Source organism: Carcharodon carcharias, chromosome 2 (genome assembly GCF_017639515.1).
Source record: "Carcharodon carcharias isolate sCarCar2 chromosome 2, sCarCar2.pri, whole genome shotgun sequence".
NCBI classification, from domain to species: domain Eukaryota; kingdom Metazoa; phylum Chordata; class Chondrichthyes; order Lamniformes; family Lamnidae; genus Carcharodon; species Carcharodon carcharias.
The window spans coordinates 156,442,938-156,462,267 of NC_054468.1; the positions used below are offsets into that span (position 1 = coordinate 156,442,938).

Below are 19,330 nucleotides of genomic sequence, written 5' to 3' on the forward strand. Positions count from 1 at the left end.
AGACGGATATGAAGTATTCGTTCAACACTCTAGCGATGTCCTCTGGCTCCACCCAGAGATTGCCCTCTTGGTCCCTAATGGGCCCTACTCTTTCCCTGGTTATCCTCTTCCCATTGATATACTTACAGAATATCTTGGGATTTTCCCTACTTCTACCAGAGCTTTCTCTTAATTGCTTTATTAAGCTCCACCCTGCATTTTCTGTACTCCACTAATGCCTCTGCTGACTTGCTTCCCTTGTACCTGCTAAAAGCCTCTCTTTTCCTTCTCATCATATCCTGAATATCTCTGGTCATCCATGGTTCTCTGGGCTTGTTACTCCTTCCAATCACCCTAGAGGGAACATGTTGAGCCTGTACCCTTCCCATTTCCTTTTTGAACGCCCCACCACTGTTCCTCCGTAGATTTCTCCACAAGTAGCTGTCTACCCTGGCCAGATCCTGCCTTAGCTTACTAAAATCCGCTCTCCCCCAATCCAAAACATTTTTTTGCAACTTGTCTATTTCTTCACTGGAGAAATTTCTTCACTCAAAAGGTTATGAATCTTTGGAATTCTCTACCCCAGAAGATTGTGGATGGTTCATCGTTGAATACGTTTAAAGCTGGGATAGGCAGCTTTTTGGTCTCTCAGGGGATTAAGGGATATGGGGAGCAGGCAGGAAAATGGAGTTGAACCCAAAGATCAGCCATGATCGTACTGAATAGCAGAGCATTTCTTGTGTTTTTGTAAGCAAAGGAGATAAAGGTTTATAAGATTGACAGGTTTAGATAAGGTATATAAAAAAAAGCTGTTCCCATTAAGGCACCACACTTTAGGAAGGAAGTGAAGGCAATAGAGAGGATGCAAAAAAGATAAAAGAGAATGGTTCCAGGGATGAGAGACTTCAATTATGAGGACAGATTAACAAAGCAGGCCTGTTCTCTTGAAGGAAGAGAAGGTTGAGAGGAGATTTATTTGACTTACTCACAATCATGAGAGGTCTGGGTAGAATTGATAGGGAGAAACTGTTCCCAATGGCAGAATGATTGAGAACCAAAGGACACTGATTTAGACTGAGTGCAAAAGAACCAGAACTGACATGAGGAGTAACTTGTTCAGGCATTGAATGATTAGCATCTGGAATGCACTGCCTGAGAGTGTGGTAATGGCAGATTCAATCATGACTTTCAAAAGGAAATTGGATAATTGTCTGAAGAGAAAAAAATTGCAAGACTATGGGGAAAAAGCAGGGAATTGAGACGAGCTGACTAGCTCTTACAGAGAGCCAGCACATACATAACAGGCCAAATGGCCTCCTTCTGTATCATTACAATTCAATGATTAGCTGATAGTGCAAGGACTAGGGAACACAAATTTAAGATTTTGGGCAAGAGATACCATGGAGATGGGAGGAAGAACATTTTTATGGAGTGAATGGTAATGACCTGGAACTCGCTGCCTCCAAGGGTGGAGGTAATGAACATGATCAATGATTTCAAAGGAAATTAGATTGGCACTTTAGGGAAATAAATTTGCAGGGCTACGGGGATAGAGTGGGGCAATGGGACTGACTGAAGTGCCCCACCGAAAACCATGGGCTGAATGGCTTCCTCTGTACCATAATTACTCTATTGTAATTCTATAAAAGATCATTCATATCTTAGGGGTAATTTAGTTAGGAGGAACTGTTTTTTGTGAAGAGACAGCTTTTATAACACACAAATATTATGCAATTTGATATTATTAAGGTGTTGTGGGCCAGCAGCAGCTGCAGAATTGTATTCAACCACAACCTGTAACCTCCAGGCCTGGCATATCCCCCACTCTACCATTACCACCAAGCCAGGAAATCAACCCTGGTTCAATGAAGAGTGCGGGGGAGGCATGCCAGGCGTACCTAAAAACAAGGTGTCAGCCTGATGAAGCTGTAACACAGGACTAGTTGCATGCCAAACAGCATAAGCGGCAAGTGATAGAGCTAAGCAATTCCACAGCCAACAGATCAGAGTAAGCTCTGCAGTTCTGTCACATCGTCATGAATGGTGGTGGACAATTAAGCAGCTCATTGGTGAAGGCAGCTCCACAAATATCCCCATCCTCAACGATGGGGGAGTCCAGCACATCAATGCAAAAGATAAAGTGAATCATTTGCAACAATCATCAGCCAGAAATGCCAAGTGGATGATCCATCTCGGCCTCCTCCGTTGGTCCCCCCATCCCAAATGTTAGTCTTCAGCCAATGTGATTCACTCCAAGTGATATCAAGAAACGGCTGAAGGCACTGGATACTGCAAAGGCTATGGGCCCTGACAATATTCCAAAATAGTATTGAAGACTTGTGCTCCAGAACTTGCAATGCCATTAGCCAAGCTGTTTCAGCAGAGCTACAACACTGGCATCTACCTGGCTATGTGAAAAATTGCCCAGGTTATGTCCTGAACACAAAAAGCAGGACAAATCCAACACGGCCAATTACTGCCCCCATCAGTCTTCACTTGATCATCAGTGAAGTCTTGGAAGGGGTCATCAACAGTGCTATCAAGCAGCAATTTCTTAGCAATAACCTGCTCACTGCTGCTCACTTTGGGTTCTGCCAGGGCCACTCAGCTGCTGACCTCATTACAGCCTTGGTTCAAACATGGACAAAAGAGCTGCTCCAGAGGTGAGGTGAGACTGACTGCCCTTGACCAAGGCAACATTTGACCAAGTGTAGCATCAAGGAGTCCTAGCAAAACTGGAATTAATTGGAATCAGGGGAAAACTCTCCACTGGTTGGAGTCATACCTAGCACAAAGGAAGATGGTTGTGGTTGATGGAGGTTAATCATCTCAGTTTCAGGACATTACTGCAGGAGTTCCTCAGGGTAGTGTCCTAAGGCCAGCCGTCTTCAGCTGTTTCATCAATGACCTTCCTTCCATCATAAGGTCAGAAGTGGGGTGATGATTGCACAATGTTCAGCACCATTCTTGGCTCCTCAGATACTGAAGCAGCCCATGTTCAAATGCAGCAAGACCAGGATTGGGCTAAGTGGCAATTAACATTTACACCACTTAAGTGCCAGGCAATGACCTCCAACATGAGAGAACCTAGCCATCACCCCTTGACAGTCAATGACATTACCATCGCTGAATCCCTCACTATCAACAAACTGGGGGTTACCATTGACCAGAAACTGAACCGGAGTAGCCATATAAATGCTGTGGCTAGAATGACAGGTCAGAGGCTAGGGGTCCTGCGGCAATTAACTCACCACCTGACTCCCCAAAGTCTGTCCACCATCTACCAGACACAAGTCGGGTGTGATGGAATATTCTCCACTTGCCTGGATTACTGCAGCTCCAACAACACACAAGAAGCTTGACACTATCCAGGACAAAACAACCCACTCAATTATTTTTCATTTGTTCATTGGATGTGGGCGTATTGCCCATCCATAATTGCTCTTGTTCAGAAGGCAGTCAAGAGTCAACCACATTGCTATGGGTATGAAGTCACACGTGGGCCAGACCGGGTAAAGACATAAAGGACATTAGTGAACCAGATAGGTTTTTACAACAATGCACAATGGTTTTGTGGTCATCATCAGACTTTTAGTTCCAGATTTTTATTGAATTCAAATTTCACCATCTGTCATGGTGGGATTCAAACACAGACCATTATCCTGGGTCTCTGGAATACTAATCTATTGACAATACCACTATGCCACCATACCCCATCCACAAACATGCCACTGCACCCCGTCGACAAACATTCATTCACTCCACCACTGACACATTGTGGCAGCAGTGTGTACCATCTACAAGATACACTGCAGGAACTCACCAAGCCCCCTTAGACAGCATCTTCCAAACCCACAACCACCACCATCTAGAAGGCAAGGACAACGGACACATGGGAACACCACTACCTGCAAGTTCCCCTCCAAGCCACTCACCATCCTGACTTGGAAATATATCGCCGTATCTTCGCTGTCGCTGGGTCAAAATCCTGGAATGCCTTCTCTAATGGCACTGTGGGTGTACCTACACCACATGGACTGTAGCGGTTCAAAAAGGCAGCTCACCATCACCACCTCAAGGGCAATTAGGGATGGGCAATAAATGCTAGCCAGCAATGCCCACATCCCATGAGCAAATAAAAAAAATACTAAAAAAGGAAATTAATAATGGCTCAAAATAATTTAATTTATTTTAAATATGAACTTCATGCTTTTATTTTTGTTTTGTGCAACTGTGGTAACTTCACCTGTTGCTGTGCAAACATTCCAGCCTGATGGCTTCCATATGCTGTCTGTCCTGAAGGGGGACCTTGCCCTGGGTACTGTTGACCATAAGGATCGTGCCTGCAACAGAAATGTTTAACACAGAATTCTTCTCAAGTTGGGAAAAAGGTGCTGTTCCTAGTTGATAAATTTAATTTGACTGCAAAATAAAAATTGTCATCCATAATTTTAACTAAAAGCTTGCTATCCATAATTTCAGGTAAGGTAATAGTTCTAGCTTAATGGAGGCAAATTCTAATATAATTACTGCCATTTTTACTTAGTAAAATTCATAGTAAATTGAAAATACTATTTATACTTGTCAGTTAGTAGATAAAATAAGTACTTGGATAAAGACAATTCAAATCAGCAGTCAGCCAACTTGATGAACTGTTGATGCAGCATAAACACCTCAATTAACTGTCTCTACCGGTTCCACCGCCCCCCCCCTCCCCCAACACCCAACTAAACCAGCTTATATTTCACCTCTCTTCTATTTTTACTTAGTTCTGTTGAAGAGTCATACGGACTAGAAATGTTAACTGTGTTCCTCTCTGCAGATGCTGCCAGACCTGCTGAGTTTTTCTAGGTATTTTTGTTTTGGATTTCCAGCATCCGCAGTTTTTTGCTTTTATCCAATTAACACCAAATGTTTTAGCATAACAGATCTGGTACAAAATTCTTATCTTGTGATCACTAATACACTGGGCCATTCTAAGCAGCATGTGCATGTAGTTAAAAGGAGCTGAGAGTTTCAAAGCATTGTCACCAAATTAAAACATTTAGTGTGGGTGAAAGAAGTGCTTTGTGCAAACTTCAAAAACTTTCAGAATGGATGGGTCAAACAGACACTCCAGCAACAGTGCTGGTCTATAGCTTTAAGGCTCTTGCCTTAGAGTCTGACTCCTTTTCTTAGTCTGTACACCTCTGATACTTTGCATTTATACAGTTCCTTTAACATAGAAAAGCTGGCTGGCAAGCTTTCTCTTGGGGGTGGTGGGATTGGAAAATAATGACAGTTTGTGAAAATACTCAGCAACACTGAAAAGACTGCATACTGCTATTCGTTTCCTATACCACAAGATATTGTGGAGTTGGATCAGCTGATTTGTCTACTTACTAAAATTCAGATTAGAGATAGAAGAATCAAAAAAAAATGTCACAGATGTTTTAATAATCAACTGAATTAATGCCAAAAAACCACATTTGTTAAAATTTACCTTTGTTGTGCAGGGTAGCGGTTTGGTGAGTACATGCTTGGGTCACTGTTTGATGGCATCATGTTAGACTGACTTCCTGGAGGCCCCAAACTGCCTTCAGGACCCATCCCATGTTCAGGCCTAGAGAGAAAAAAAACAGATGATATTTTTCCTGATTCCTGTTTTACAGTTACAGCGTACCAAGTGGGAGATTCTCTGTTACTGGTCCATGTAAAAAGTAATAAGTTACAGAACAAATTCTATTTTAAGGAATATAATCTTAATTGTTTCTGCGATACTGTGCTCACAGCATTCAACCAACACACATCCATTAAACAAATCTTATAAACTGAGCCCGTTCAACTTCCAGCCTTCAATTCTTGGACTCCCTCTGTCTCTAAGGCTCTTCCATTTTTCTATCAGTCTGACTCCTTTTCTTACTCTGTACACCTCTGATACTTTCTCAATTGCATTAGCTTGCATTTATAAAGTTTCTTTAACATAGAAAAACACCTCAAAACCCTTCACAGAAGCTCTGGGTGTTTCTCATTGCCTCCTTTCTTCTCACCTCTTATGAGTTTTCTGTAAAGAAAGTCACAGCCCTTCATGGTGACAAACACTGAAATACTAGGAGATCTCCTGTAGTATTACTCAAAAGCTAATTAAGAACTAATCAAACATAGGAAGAAGCTGGCTTGGGCAGAAGTTAATTCTGAAACATAGAACAAAGGTATATTCTGGATTGAATTTTAGGATACATAGGTAGCAGGGCTGGGTATTTGATTTGTGAAAGAAGGAAAAATAAAGCTAGGCCTGGAAGTGACACACATGATGAGATTTGGGAGTGGAGTGTAGGCAGGCAGGGTGGAAAGTCATTGAGTCTGAGATTTGTGGAACCCCAGATGTTCCTGCATCACTGTGATGAAGTGGTAGATATCACTAATATTTTATTCCTTGGAACATATACTATTTCATTTACTACAGAAACTGCCACATCCATAGCAATACCATGAACAAAAGTCTATGACAGCAGTACCCTGAAACAATTTTTTTTGCCGCAACACGACAGTATTGAATATTTTGGGGCAATGTCACCAAGGAGAAAACTGAAATTAAGGAGGAACAATTTTTGCAGTATGACGGGTGAAAAAAAGTACAAAATAACAAATTACAGAAGAGATAATCAACAAGAAAGAAAACTAACACCTAGACTCAGTGATCATGGCACTGACAACAGGCACTGGGACCAGGTAGACACCAAGCTACTTAAACACATACTATTTAATCATCAAAATGAGGTAAGAGCGGTCAGTGTCTCTAACAAACACAATTACTATCAAAGACAATCAACTGTAGAAGGGACTTATGTAGTGCAGGGGGTTAGGACATATTCTTTTAGTCTGGCACATGGGTCCAAATCCAGCCCACATCAATGGAATATAATCTTCTTTGTCCATCAGCTGTAAGGGCAATACATGAAATGTACTTGTGAAATTCAAAACTACCTAATGCATGAGGGTTCACATGAAAAGAATAGCCTGCAATTCAACACAAATTAGAGGTTTCATTCACATCAGGAAGCTTAATAATCTGGTAAATGGAAAAGTTTAGCCTGTTGTAATAGCTGGTGCTCTTGAGACTGGGTTTAAATCACAAGTACCTGGCTCTACCATATCATCATGCATGCTAAACAGCAAAAACAGCAAGCTACACACAAAGCTAAATGAGCCAGCAGCCAATGGATCAGGTTAAAACTCTGCGGCCTTACATCATCCAGCTGTGAATGGAGGTGGAAAATTAGACAACTAACAGGAGAAGGTTGCATGGCCTTCTCCAATTTTATCCATGGTGGAGCTCAGCATGTGTGCAAAAGGGTTTGCAGCCATCTTCTGCCAGAAGTGCTGAGTGGATGATCCTTCTCTTCCACCTCCTGTGGTCCCTACCATCACAGGTGCCATTCTTTAGCCAATTTGATTCATGCCATGTGGCATCAAGAAGCAGCTAAATGCACTGGACACAGCAAAAGCTATTGGCTTTGAAAATATCCCATTTGTACTGAAGATCTGTATTTCGGAACAATGCTAGAAGCTTTATCAAACATGTTCATTACAGTTACATGGCAATGGAAAAATTGGCCAGGTATGTCTTATCCTCAAAGAGCAGGACAAATCCAACCAGCCAGTTCCTGCCATATCTAACTACTTCATCAGCAGAGTGATGGAAGATGTCAACGACAGTGTTATCAAGTGGCACTCACTTCAAATAACCTGCTTACTGGTGTTAACTTTGGGTTCCATTATAACCACTGGCTCCTGATATCATCACAGCCTTGATCAAAGGACAGAAGGAATAAATTCCAGAAATAAGGTTTTTAATTCATTTGTGGGATGTGGGCATCACTTGCTGGGCCAGCATTTATTGCCCACCCCTAATTGCCCTTGCGAAGGTGGTGGTGAGCTGCCTTCTTGAACCACTGCAGTCGATGTGGGTGTAGATACACCCACAGTGCTGTTAGGGATGGAGTTCCAGGATTTTGTCCCAGCAACACTGAAGGAACTACGATATATTTCCAAGCCAGGATGGTGAGTGGCTTGGAGGGGAGCTTGCAGGTGGGTGTGTTCCCATGTGTCTGCTGCCCTAGTCCTTCTAGATGGTATCGGTCATGGATTTCGAAGGTGCTGTCTAAGGAGGATTGGTAAGTTCCCACCATCTTGTAGATCATACACACTGCTGCCACTGTGTGTCGTGGTGGAGGGAGTGAATGTTTGTGGATAGGGTGCCAATCTAGTGGGCTGCTTTGTCCTAGATGATATCAGGCTTCTTGAATGTTGTTGGAGCTGCAGTCATCCAAGCAAGTGGAGAGTATTCCATCACACTCCTGACTTGTGCCTTGTTGATGGTGGACAGGCTTTGGGGAGTCATGATACGAGTTGCTCGCCGCAGGACCCTAGCCTCTGACCTGCTCTTGTAGCCACAGTATTTACATGGCTACTCCAGTTCTGTTTCTGGTCAACAGTAACCCCCAGGACGTTGATAGTGGAAGATTCAGCAATGGTAATGCCTTTGAATGTCCAGGGGCGATGGCTAGATTCTCTCTCGTTGGAGGTGGTCATTGCCTTGGCACTTATGTAGCATGAATGTTACTTCCCACTTGTCAGCCCAAGCCTGGATATTTTCCAGGTCTTACTGCAGTTGGATACGGACTGCTTCAATATCCGAGGAGTCACAAATGGTGCTGAACAATTGTGCAATCATCAGTGAACATCCACACTTAAAAAGCCTAAAAAACTGGTCAGTGGGATCGGGTGAAATTCTCTCTAGTGACTGGGGTCAGACCTGACACAAATGAAGTTGGTTGTATTGCTGACGACCAATCATCTCAGCCCTAGTGTACTGCTATCAGAGTTCCTCAGGGTAGTATCTTAGGTCTAACTATGGTCAGCTGCTTCATCAATGATCTAGCCTTCTCATAAGATAAGAATTGGGTCTGTTTGCTGATTTGTAGTCTTCAGTTCTACTCAGAATGTCTCAGATAAAATGCTCTCATGCAGCAAGGCTTGGGCAACATCCAGACTTGGGCTGATAAGTAACAAGTGTCTAGTTAATCACACCACACAAGTGTTGGGCAATGGCCATCTCCGAACACCTCTGATGACTTTCAATGGCATTAGCATCACTGAACCCCCATCAGCAATATCTTGGGATCGTTATTGACCAAAAACTGAACAGGGCCAGTCACAAAAATTACTTGGCTACTAAAGCAGATGAGAGGCTGGGTATTCTGCAGCTCACCCCCTGATTTTGCACACTCCCTCCATCACCTACAATGCATATGAAAATACTTTCCACTGGCCTGAATGTATGCAGCTGCAACAACAATTGAAGTCTGCTTCATCAATGCTTCATCAATTAGCCAAACACCCAGCTGCTCCACCACTGGTATACTGTGGATGTAACTCTTTCGAGTACAAACCCGTTTCCATCTGTTTCAGATGAAGTTACATTGTTTCATAGTTTGCCATTGTGAGATTTGAACTCTTGATACTCTTTTGAGTAAACCTGTTTCCATCTGTTTCAGATGAAGTTACATTGTTTCATAGTTTGCCATTGTGAGATTTGAACTCTTGATCTTGGGGTTACAAACCCAGTACCATAACCACTTGGCTATTTAGGCCAAGCCCTACTGTGGATGTAACATGCATTATCTACAACTCATCAAGAATTCTTCAACAGAGCCTCTCAGGAGTAATAGATACATGGGATCATCAACACCTCCAAACTCTGTGCACACACACTATCCTGAATTGAACTCTGTGCACACACACCATCCTGAATTGAACATATATTGCTGTTGCCTCATCATTGCTGGGTTCAAATCCTGGAAATCCCTTATCAATAGCATTGTGGGAGCACCTTCACAATACAGGCTGCAGTGGTTCAAGAAGAAAGCCCACCACCAGGTTCTCATATCAAATAGGGAGAGCGATAAATGTTGGTCTTGCCAGTGACGTGCATATCAAGAGAATGAATTTTTAAAAAAGAGAATTCCTGTTGCTTACACTAGGAACAAAAAGATGTTTCATTCCTAGTTCTGGCATAGCTCACCTTGACAAAGAAGAAAAATTCATTATTATTTTTGATTAAAAATTCATCACCTTCTCTCATAGCCAGATCCGTAAGCATACTGCTGCCGCTGACCCATACTCAAGTTAGCCATTCCTCCTGATGGAGTACGATTGTACAGATCCTGGATCCCACTGTTAGGCATTACTCCAGGAGGCATAAAAGGGTCATTACTTCCAGGCACTATGGTGAAATAGGTCAAGTTAGTTTAAAAACAGTTCATTATGGCAGAAGTACTAAATTATTTTGAACATTGCTAAAGTAAAATTGACTATAAACTATCTCCATTAACTTGTCTCTACATATCCCATATACAGTAAATAGATATCTTATACATAGAAGTTTCAGAACAGGCAGAATTGTTATCTTTTCAAGTCATGATTATGTTGATTACTACAGCAGCTTAAATGAGTTCATTTGTGGTTTTTGACCTTAAATTGTATAGGATACACTTCACCCAGGAATACGAAGCAATAGATTTCACTTGTCTCATTGTAGTAGTTTTGGTTTTATTTTGTGTGTAATGTACCTTTAAGAATAATACTTGTTAGGGAAGATCACATGATCTGTAGTAACCAATAGGGGAGTATTGTGGGCTACCTCCGCAGTCATTGTAGAGATAGAGGTGGAGTTGAAAGCACATGTGTAGTTGCTGATGAGCATATTGTAAATAGACTTACTGTTTCCACTCAAGAAGTGTCGGCAGATCAACTCTATTACAAATAAGGCAACTTGGCCACCCTACAACAAACTGGTGATGAGGATAAAACAGGACTGAACAGAAGAAATCAACTTAGAAAGAAATCGGCACTGTACCTCACCCAGTGATTGTAAGTAGCAAGCTATGTTATAATTGAAGAAGTTATCCTCTCTCAAAATGCCACAATTTGGGAGAATTGATCCTTTTGAACCAGCCACAGATGATTGGCCTCAATACATAGAACGCCTCATATTCTTTTTTCAAGCAATCAAGATTGCAGGGAAGAGAGGAGGTGAACGATCCTCCTGAGTATTTGTGGGAGCAAAACCTACAGTTTGATTCGCAGTCTGACGGCACTCAGTGCCCCGGATTTGAAGAATTTTGATGAATTGGTAGACCTCGTGAAGGGACATTTTCGACCCAAGCCCTCAGTCATGATGCAGAGGTTCAGGTTTAATTTGCGAAATAGAGCCTCAGATGAGACAATTGCATGCTTTTTGGTAAATTTGAAGCAGCTAATGGAATATTGAGAATTCAGTGCAACTCTGAATGACATGTTCAGAGATTGTTTCATATGTGGTGTAAAAGTGGACACTATTCAGAAAAGATTATTGTCTGAAGTAAATCTGGATTTCAAGAAGGCGCTAGAGATAACGCTGGCCATGGAAAGTGCTGTAAGGGATTCACAAGCAATACAGGATGCGCAAAATGAAAGAGCTGAGGAATCAGTTAAATGAAGCCAGAGGCTTTGGAAGCAAAAGTCATAGAACTTTCCAAGGAGCAGACTGATAATGAAATTTTGGGAGACTCAGCCATTGAGCTCAGACAAGTTGAGCTTGCATCTGAGAGAAGCCTGACCGACAGTGAAGTCAAAAAGGCGGGTGAGATTAAAGTCTGCGCTAGAAAGAAGGCACGTAGAAAGACGACACAGAAATACTAATCAGGCCTTAATTCTGGCAGCATATGAATACACTTACATACATAGGCCTGGCATTCAAACCACAAATGCCTAAGCCCTTAGTCATTTGCCTTTACAAGAAAACGATGAGCATATCTCAGTTCCACAGGAACTTGTCTTACTGTTAAACTTCTTAGATTCCTCGCCGGTATGTGCTTGACAGATCAGAGACTGGACAAATCGGGTCCTAGTCCTATCTCAAGTATGGGAACAAGTGCTGCACAGTTGGTCCCAGGAGCCCGTATCTGATGAAATGAAATCGTACTTCAACAGAGACATGAAATAACCAGGCAGGACGGCATCCTATTGTGGGATGCATGAGTGGTAGTTCCTCCAAAGCACTCTGTGCAATGTCAGCAACTGCAAAAGTTGCCATTGACAGCTCCATTACACCCGTGGGAGTGGCCAGGTAGACCCTGGGTGCGGTTACACATTGACTACGCTGGCCTTTCCTGGGAACAATGTTTCTACTCATTGTCGATGCCCATTCAAAGTGGTTGGACATATATGAGGTGAAGTCACGAATGTCAGGCGCTACAATTGAGAAACGATGAGCGAGTTTTGCCATTCGTGGACTACCAGAAGTAGTCGTTTCCGATAATGGCACGGCATTTACGGGTGCTAAGTTTCAATGGTTTATTAGCCTTAATGGTATCGCTTATGTGAAAACTACACCGTGCCACCCTTCCTCAAACAGACTGGATGAAAGGGCGGTTCAAACGTTCAAGACAGGCATGAGAAAGCTAACTGGCAATTCCTTGGCAACCAAGCTAGCATGCTTTCTTTTCATTGCAGGACTACCCCTCATAAAACGACAGGTGCCACACCTGCAGAGTTATTGTTGAAATGCTGTCTCAGGATGAGATTGAGCTTATTAATGCTGAATTTAGAGGGGAAGGTGGAAAGGAAGTAGGGAAGCCAGAAAGATAGACACAACTGCAATAGTTGTGAGAGGAAATTTTCTGTGGGAGAGCCGTTACACATGAAAAACTTCGGGGAAGGACCAAAGTGGTTACCAGGTGAAGTAAGTGCAGTGACTGGACCTCTATCTTACCATATAGAGGTGGAAGACTGGTTTATGCATAAATATGTGGACCATTTAAGGAAGAGAGAGACAAATCATCAAGATATGTTTCCACTAGTGATCATGACCGGGTCTGCGTTTCCTGTTGAGGATATTCAACCCAGGACTGACATGTTTGATGTTTCTGTAAGAGGTGAGGATACAGAACTGTAAGTGCCCACCGAAGCACATGATGTTCAGGTAACTCTGGAAATGGAGGTTCCTGCCAAAGAACCTGAAGTTGTGGAGCTGCAACGTTCCACACGTATCAGGAAACCACCTGAAAGACTGAACTTGTAAATACCTTGCCCAGTGTAAATATTATGTTATCTTGAAAAATATGTACTTGTAAATATAATATGTATAGCCGAGTTAAAGGGGGAGAAATGTAGTAATTTTGGTTTTATTTAGTGTGTAATGTATCTTAAAGAATAATGCTTGTTAGGGAAGATCACATGATCTGTAGTAACCAACAGGAGAGTAGAGCAGGCTACCTCCATGATCAGTGCAGAGATAAAGTTGGAGTTGAAAATACACGTGTAGTTGCTGCTGAGTATATTGTAAATAAACTTGATGTTTCCACTCAAGAAGTGTCCGCAGATCAACTCTATTACAAATAGCCAACTCAACCACCCTACAACACTCATCGTACTGATTTGTGGAAATGTGGAGGGTCTTATTCAATCCCTAATGCATTACCATGAGAATATTTATATACATTGCAATTATTTTTTGAAGTGCAATGTACAGAACAATAGCTGTATTTATGAAAGTGCTCGAGATCAAGAGCAAGCTGGAAAAGGAATTAAAATAAAAACTACCTTTCCTCATACCACCAAAGGGATCCTTATTGGGCTCATATGGTATTCGACCCATCATTTCAGGCATATTCATACTTGGTTGGTATGGTGCATTCGGCGTCATGGAACCCCATTTCTGGAAAGCTGGGTCACTAACATCTGAGAAGGGATCCTGCACACTGATTGCATTGTTCCTGTTCAGGTTAAAAATAGAGGAGCTGATAATTATAAACTGATACAAATCAATGATTTCAGACAAATAAATTAAGTTAAAATAAAAATTGCTTTTACTTCCATTGTTTTAAATCACCTATAAAGCTCTGACCCCATTTACAATGCTGTACTCAGTTCGGGCAGCACACCTCAGGATGATTATATTCAGTTTGGATAGGTACAGCACAGATCCATCAGATGACACTGAGGCTAATTATGAGGACAGGTTACAGGGTCCAGGCTGGTATTCTTTTAAGGACGATTTAAGTGAAGTGCTTAAGACAATTAAAGGAATTGATCGACAGAAACAATTTCCTTAATGGTGAGAGAGTCCAGAAGAAGGGTCATTACATTAAAGTTAGAGGTAGATGGTTCAGGAATAATTTTAGGAGGCATTTTTTCACTCAGAGGGTAACAAAAATCTGGAACTCTCTTCACCAGAATAGGTTAGGTCAATTGAAAACTTCAAAACTGAAATTAATAGATTTTTGTTGGGCAAGAATATTAAGAGTTACAGAACCAAAGCAAATACATAACATAAGAAATAGGAGCAGGAGTAGGCCATTTGGCCCCTCAACCCTGCCCTGCCATTCAAAAAGATCATGGCTGATCTGCCCCAGGTCTCAACTCCTCTTTCGGCCAGCTCCTCATAGCCTTCAACTCCTTGATATTTCAATAATCTATCTCCCTCCTCTTTAAATACTTTCAGTGATCAAGCTTCCGCAACCATCTGGGGTAGAGAATTCCAGACGTTCACTACCCTCTGAGAGAAGAAATTCCTTCGCATTTCAGTTTTAAATGAGTGTCCCCATATTCTGTAACCATGTCCCCCAGTTTGAGATTCCCCCACTAGTGGAAACATCTTTTCAACATCTACCCTTGTCAAGCCCCCTCAGAATCTTGTATGTTTCAATAAGATCACCCCTCATTCTTCTAAACTCTAATGAACAAAGGCCTAACCTGTTTATCCGTTCTTGATATGTCAACCCTTCGTCCCAGGAATCAGCCTAGTGAATCTCTTTGGAACTGCCTCCAATGCCAGTATATCCTTTCTTAAATACAGGGACCACAACTGTACACAGTACTCCAGGTGCGGCCTCACCAACATCCTGTACAGTTGTATCAAGACTGACCTATTTTTAAGCTCCAATCCCTAGCAATACAGGCCAAAATTCCATTCGCCTTCTCAAATACTTGCTGCACCTGCATGCTAACTTTTTGTGTTTCATGCACAAGAACACCCAGATCCCTCTGTGCTGCACATTTTTGGAGTCTCTCTCCATTTAAATAATAGTCTACCTTTTGATTCTTCCTACCAAAGTGCATGACCTCACACTTTCCTACATTAAACTCCACCTGCCAAGTTTTTGCCTACTCACTCGACCTGTCTATATCACCTTGCAGATTCCTTATGTCCTTATTAAACTTGCCCTCCCACCTATTTTAGTATCATCAGCAAATCTGGATACAATACACTCTGCCTCCTTCTCCAAGTCATTAATATAGATAGCAAATAATTGAGGCCCTAGGACTGCCCCTTGTGGCACTCCACTAATTGTCTTTCCAACCTGAAAAAGACCCATTAATCCCTACTCTCTGTCTTCTGTGTGTTAACCAATCCTCAATCCATGCTAATACATTGCCCCCAATACTGTGAGCTCCTATCTTGTGCAATAACCTTTTATGTGGCACCTTATCGAATGCCTTCTGAAAATCCAAACACACTACATCCACCTGTTCCCGTTTATCAACTCTGCTTGTTACATCCTCACTCTAGCAAATTTGTCAAACATGATTTTCCTTTCACAAAACCACGTTGACTCTGTTTGATTGCATTAAGTTTGGCTAAATGTCCTGCTATTTCTTCTTTAATAACGGACTCTAGCATTTTCCCAACAACAGATGTTAGGCTGATGGGCCTATAGTTGCTTTCCTTCTTGAACAGGGGCATCACATTAGCGGTTTTCCAATCCAATGGGACCCTCCCAGAATCCGGTGAGTTCTGGAATATTTTGACCAATGCCTCCACCATCTCTGCAGCCACTTCCTTTAAAATCCTTGGATGCAGGCCATCGGGTCCTGGTGACTTGTCTGCCTTTAGTCCCATTAGCTTGTCAAATACTTTGTCCCTCATGATAGAGACTGTTACAAGAGCTTTCTTCCCATTAGCTCCTTGCTTATCTGATATCTTTGGAATGTTCATAGTGTCCCTATTGTGAAGACCGATGTAAAATATTGGTTTAAATTATCTGCCACTTCCCTGTTATCAATCCTCCAGTTGCATCCTCCAAGGGTCTCGTGCTCACATTAGCTACTCTTTTTATATACCCATAGAAGCTCTTGCTGTTTGTTTTTATATTTCTTGCCAATTTACTTTCAAAATCAATTTCTCCCTCTTTATTAGCTTTTTAGTCATCCACTGCTGGTTCCTAAAAAATTCTCAATCCTCTGGCCTACCACTAGTATTTTCCACTTTGTATGCCGTAGGTTTTGCTTGGATACTCTCCTTGATCGCCCTTGTTAACCACGGGTGGTTCATCCTTCTCATCAAGTCCTTCTTTTTGACCGGGGTAAATTTTTGCTGAGCGTTATGAAATACCTGTCTAAATGTCTGCCACTGCTCATCCACTGACCTTCCTCTTAGTCTATTTTCCCTGCCCACTTTAGACAACTCTTTCTTCATACGTCTGTAATTGCTCTTATTTAAGCTGAGGACACTGAGTCCCAAGTTGCTCGTCCTCAAACTGAATTTGAAATTCTACCATGTTGTGATCTCTACTCCTAACTATGAGATCTCTTATTAATCCTACCTCATTACACATTACTAGATCCAAAATAGTCTGTTCCTGGGTAGGTTCTGCAACATATTGCTCTATGAAACAATCCCTAATGCACTCTGCAAATTCGTCTTCCATGTTACCCCTGCCAATCTGATTTGTCCAGTCAATATGCAGATTAAAATCACCCTTGATAATTGTAGCGCCGTTCTTACATGCCTTCATTATTTCCTGATTTATACTTTGTCCTACAGTGAGACAACTCTTCATGGGCTTATAGACGGCTCCCACCCGTGACTTCTTCCTCTTGTTATTCCTTATTTCTACCCAAACTGATTCCACATCACGATCCATGGCACCTATATCCCTACTCACTACTGCACTGATACCTTCTTTATTAACAAAGCTACCCCCGCCTCTTTTTCCTTTTTGCTTATTTTTCCAGAACGTTGAATGGCCTTGAACATTGAGTACCCAGTCTTGGTCACCCTGCAACCATGTCTCTGTAATAGCTATCAAGTCATATCCATTTATTTTCATTTATGCCGTCAACTCATCTATCTTGTTACAAATTATGCATGCATTCAGATAAAGAGTCTTAAGCTTCAACTTTTTACCATTATTACTCATTCTGGTTCTAAATTTTGCTGCACTCTTCTGCTTATATTCTCTGCCCCCTCCTGTCACACTTTGATCTTGTTTGCCTCTTCACTACCCTGCACCTCTCCTCTCTTTCTTTTTTATTTTTGCCAGTGCCCTGTGAATCGGAACCCATTTGTCCCATACCAATCTTTGAGCCATGCATTTAACTCTCTAATCTTATTTACCCTATGCCAATTTGTATGTGGCTCAGGCAGTAATGCGGAGATTATTAACTTTGTGGTTCTGCTTTTTAATTTAGCCCAGAGCTGCTCATAGTCCCTTAGCAGAACCTCTTTTTTAATCCTACCTATGTTGTTGGTGCCTTCTCCTCCCACTCCAAGTTCCTCTCCAGCCCGGAGGGGATATCCTTAACTTTGGCACCAGGTAGGCAACACAGCCTTCGGGACTCTTTGTCCTAGCTGTAGTGAATAGTATCTATTCCCCTAACTATGCTATCCCCTATTACTACTACATTTCTCTTTTCTCCCTCCACTTGAAAGATGCTCTGGACCAGAGTGCTGTGGTCAGTTCGCTCCTCCTCACACAGTCTGTGCCCTCATCCACACTGGGAGCAAGAACCTCATACCAATTGGACCAGCTGAGGCTCCTCCAAAGCTAAATTCTGGATCCCGATACCTGCCTCACTCACTGTCACATCCTCATTTCCCTGACCACGTACCAATTTGATGTAATTAATCTAAGGGGTGTGACTGCCTCTTGAAACACAGTGTCCAGGTAACTCTCCCCCTCCCTGGTGTGTCGCAGTGTCCACAGCTCAGACTCCAGCTCATCAGCTCTGAGCCGACGTTCCTCAAGCAGCCAACACTTGCTGCAGATGTGGGCACTGTGGATTGCACCAGTGTCCACCAGCTCCCACAAACTACAGCTGCAACACATCGCCTGCCCAGCCACTTCTATTCTATTTAATTAATTAATTTGGATGGTAAATATTTTAAAAGTGAATTTCTTAATTGTACTCTTCAGCTGTAATAACGTCTCCTGAGTTAAACCACTTGGCCAATCAAAAGTGACATAGAAGAGATACCTGTTTTCCTTTGACGTCACACTTCGGCTCTAACAGGTAGAAACAGATTCAAGGGGCTCTTTGCTGTTGGGTTTTATCTCTCTCCGCCATCACTGACCTGCTCATGCAGGTCTGCCCTCCGTATGCTGGACCCTCCTCTCTGCTGCCAGTTTTTATTTCCAGCCGCCGCTGCCCTTCTCAATAGGTTTGCTCTCTGTGTCCGAACTCCCAGCTCACTTTGCTGTTTTAAACTGTGAAAATCCCGGCTCTCAGAGTCATAGAAGTCTACAGCGCAGAAAAAGGCCCGTCGGCCCATCGAGTCTGTGCTGGTCAAACGAGTCCCTAATTATTCTAATCCCATTTTCCAACACCTTATTTTCCATAGCCTTATATGCCATGGCATTGCAAGTGCGAATCCCATCTCTCCTCTCGCTGTTTGAAACTGTAAAACTCCTGGCTCTCGTCTCGCTGTTTTAAACTGTGTAAATCCCAGCTCTTCTCTCACTGTTTTAAACTGTAAAAATCCCAGCTCTCCTCTCGCTGTTTTAAACTGGGGTTAAGATACAGATCTGCCATGATCTAAGTGATTGGCAGAACAGGTTTGAGGGCTGAATGGTCTACTCTTGTTCATTTCTCCTATGTTCTTATGGTCAATCAAAAACCAGTCTACTACTTCAACTAGTAACATTCCTGATTTCGGAAGGGGGCTCCCAAATGTGACCCTCAAGGAACTTGAAACTCAAATGAGTTTAGTTCAATTAGGCCGGTTTTGACAACTTACATTTGGGTAACCAGTAGAAACACCAAGAGATACTAACTTCTAATGGGCAGAAGATAAGGACACTGATATGGAAAAAATAAAGAACTCTATTCATTCTGATAGAATTATGTCTTGTGTTGGGCAACTACTTTGTGGCTCTGATTGAAACTGTGGATAGTTTCAAGGCTGAGACTATTCTACCCTTTCAACTGAAGTTGATTGAATGGACACTGGCAGCATCCTTAAACGATACTACAGAAAGAATAAAGTGTAGCACACTGAATCCAGTGTTCCAGTATACATTTTAACCTTTCATGTGGTAGGCATCAG

The 19,330-nt window shown here is 42.2% G+C and overlaps 1 protein-coding gene across 2 annotated transcripts in view; it reads right to left on the reverse strand.

Annotated features, from left to right (window-relative positions):
• arid1b (AT rich interactive domain 1B (SWI1-like)) overlaps nucleotides 1-19,330 on the reverse strand; it is a 947,552-nt gene that overhangs the window by 22,893 nt on the left and 905,329 nt on the right. For both annotated transcript variants that reach the window (XM_041178734.1, XM_041178726.1), the window contains 3 exons: nucleotides 13,606-13,778; nucleotides 10,096-10,246; nucleotides 4,226-4,322 (listed from right to left, as the gene is read on the reverse strand). In XM_041178734.1, the coding sequence (XP_041034668.1) occupies nucleotides 4,226-4,322; nucleotides 10,096-10,246; nucleotides 13,606-13,778 (421 nt within the window). The remainder of the gene's footprint in view (nucleotides 1-4,225; nucleotides 4,323-10,095; nucleotides 10,247-13,605; nucleotides 13,779-19,330) is intronic.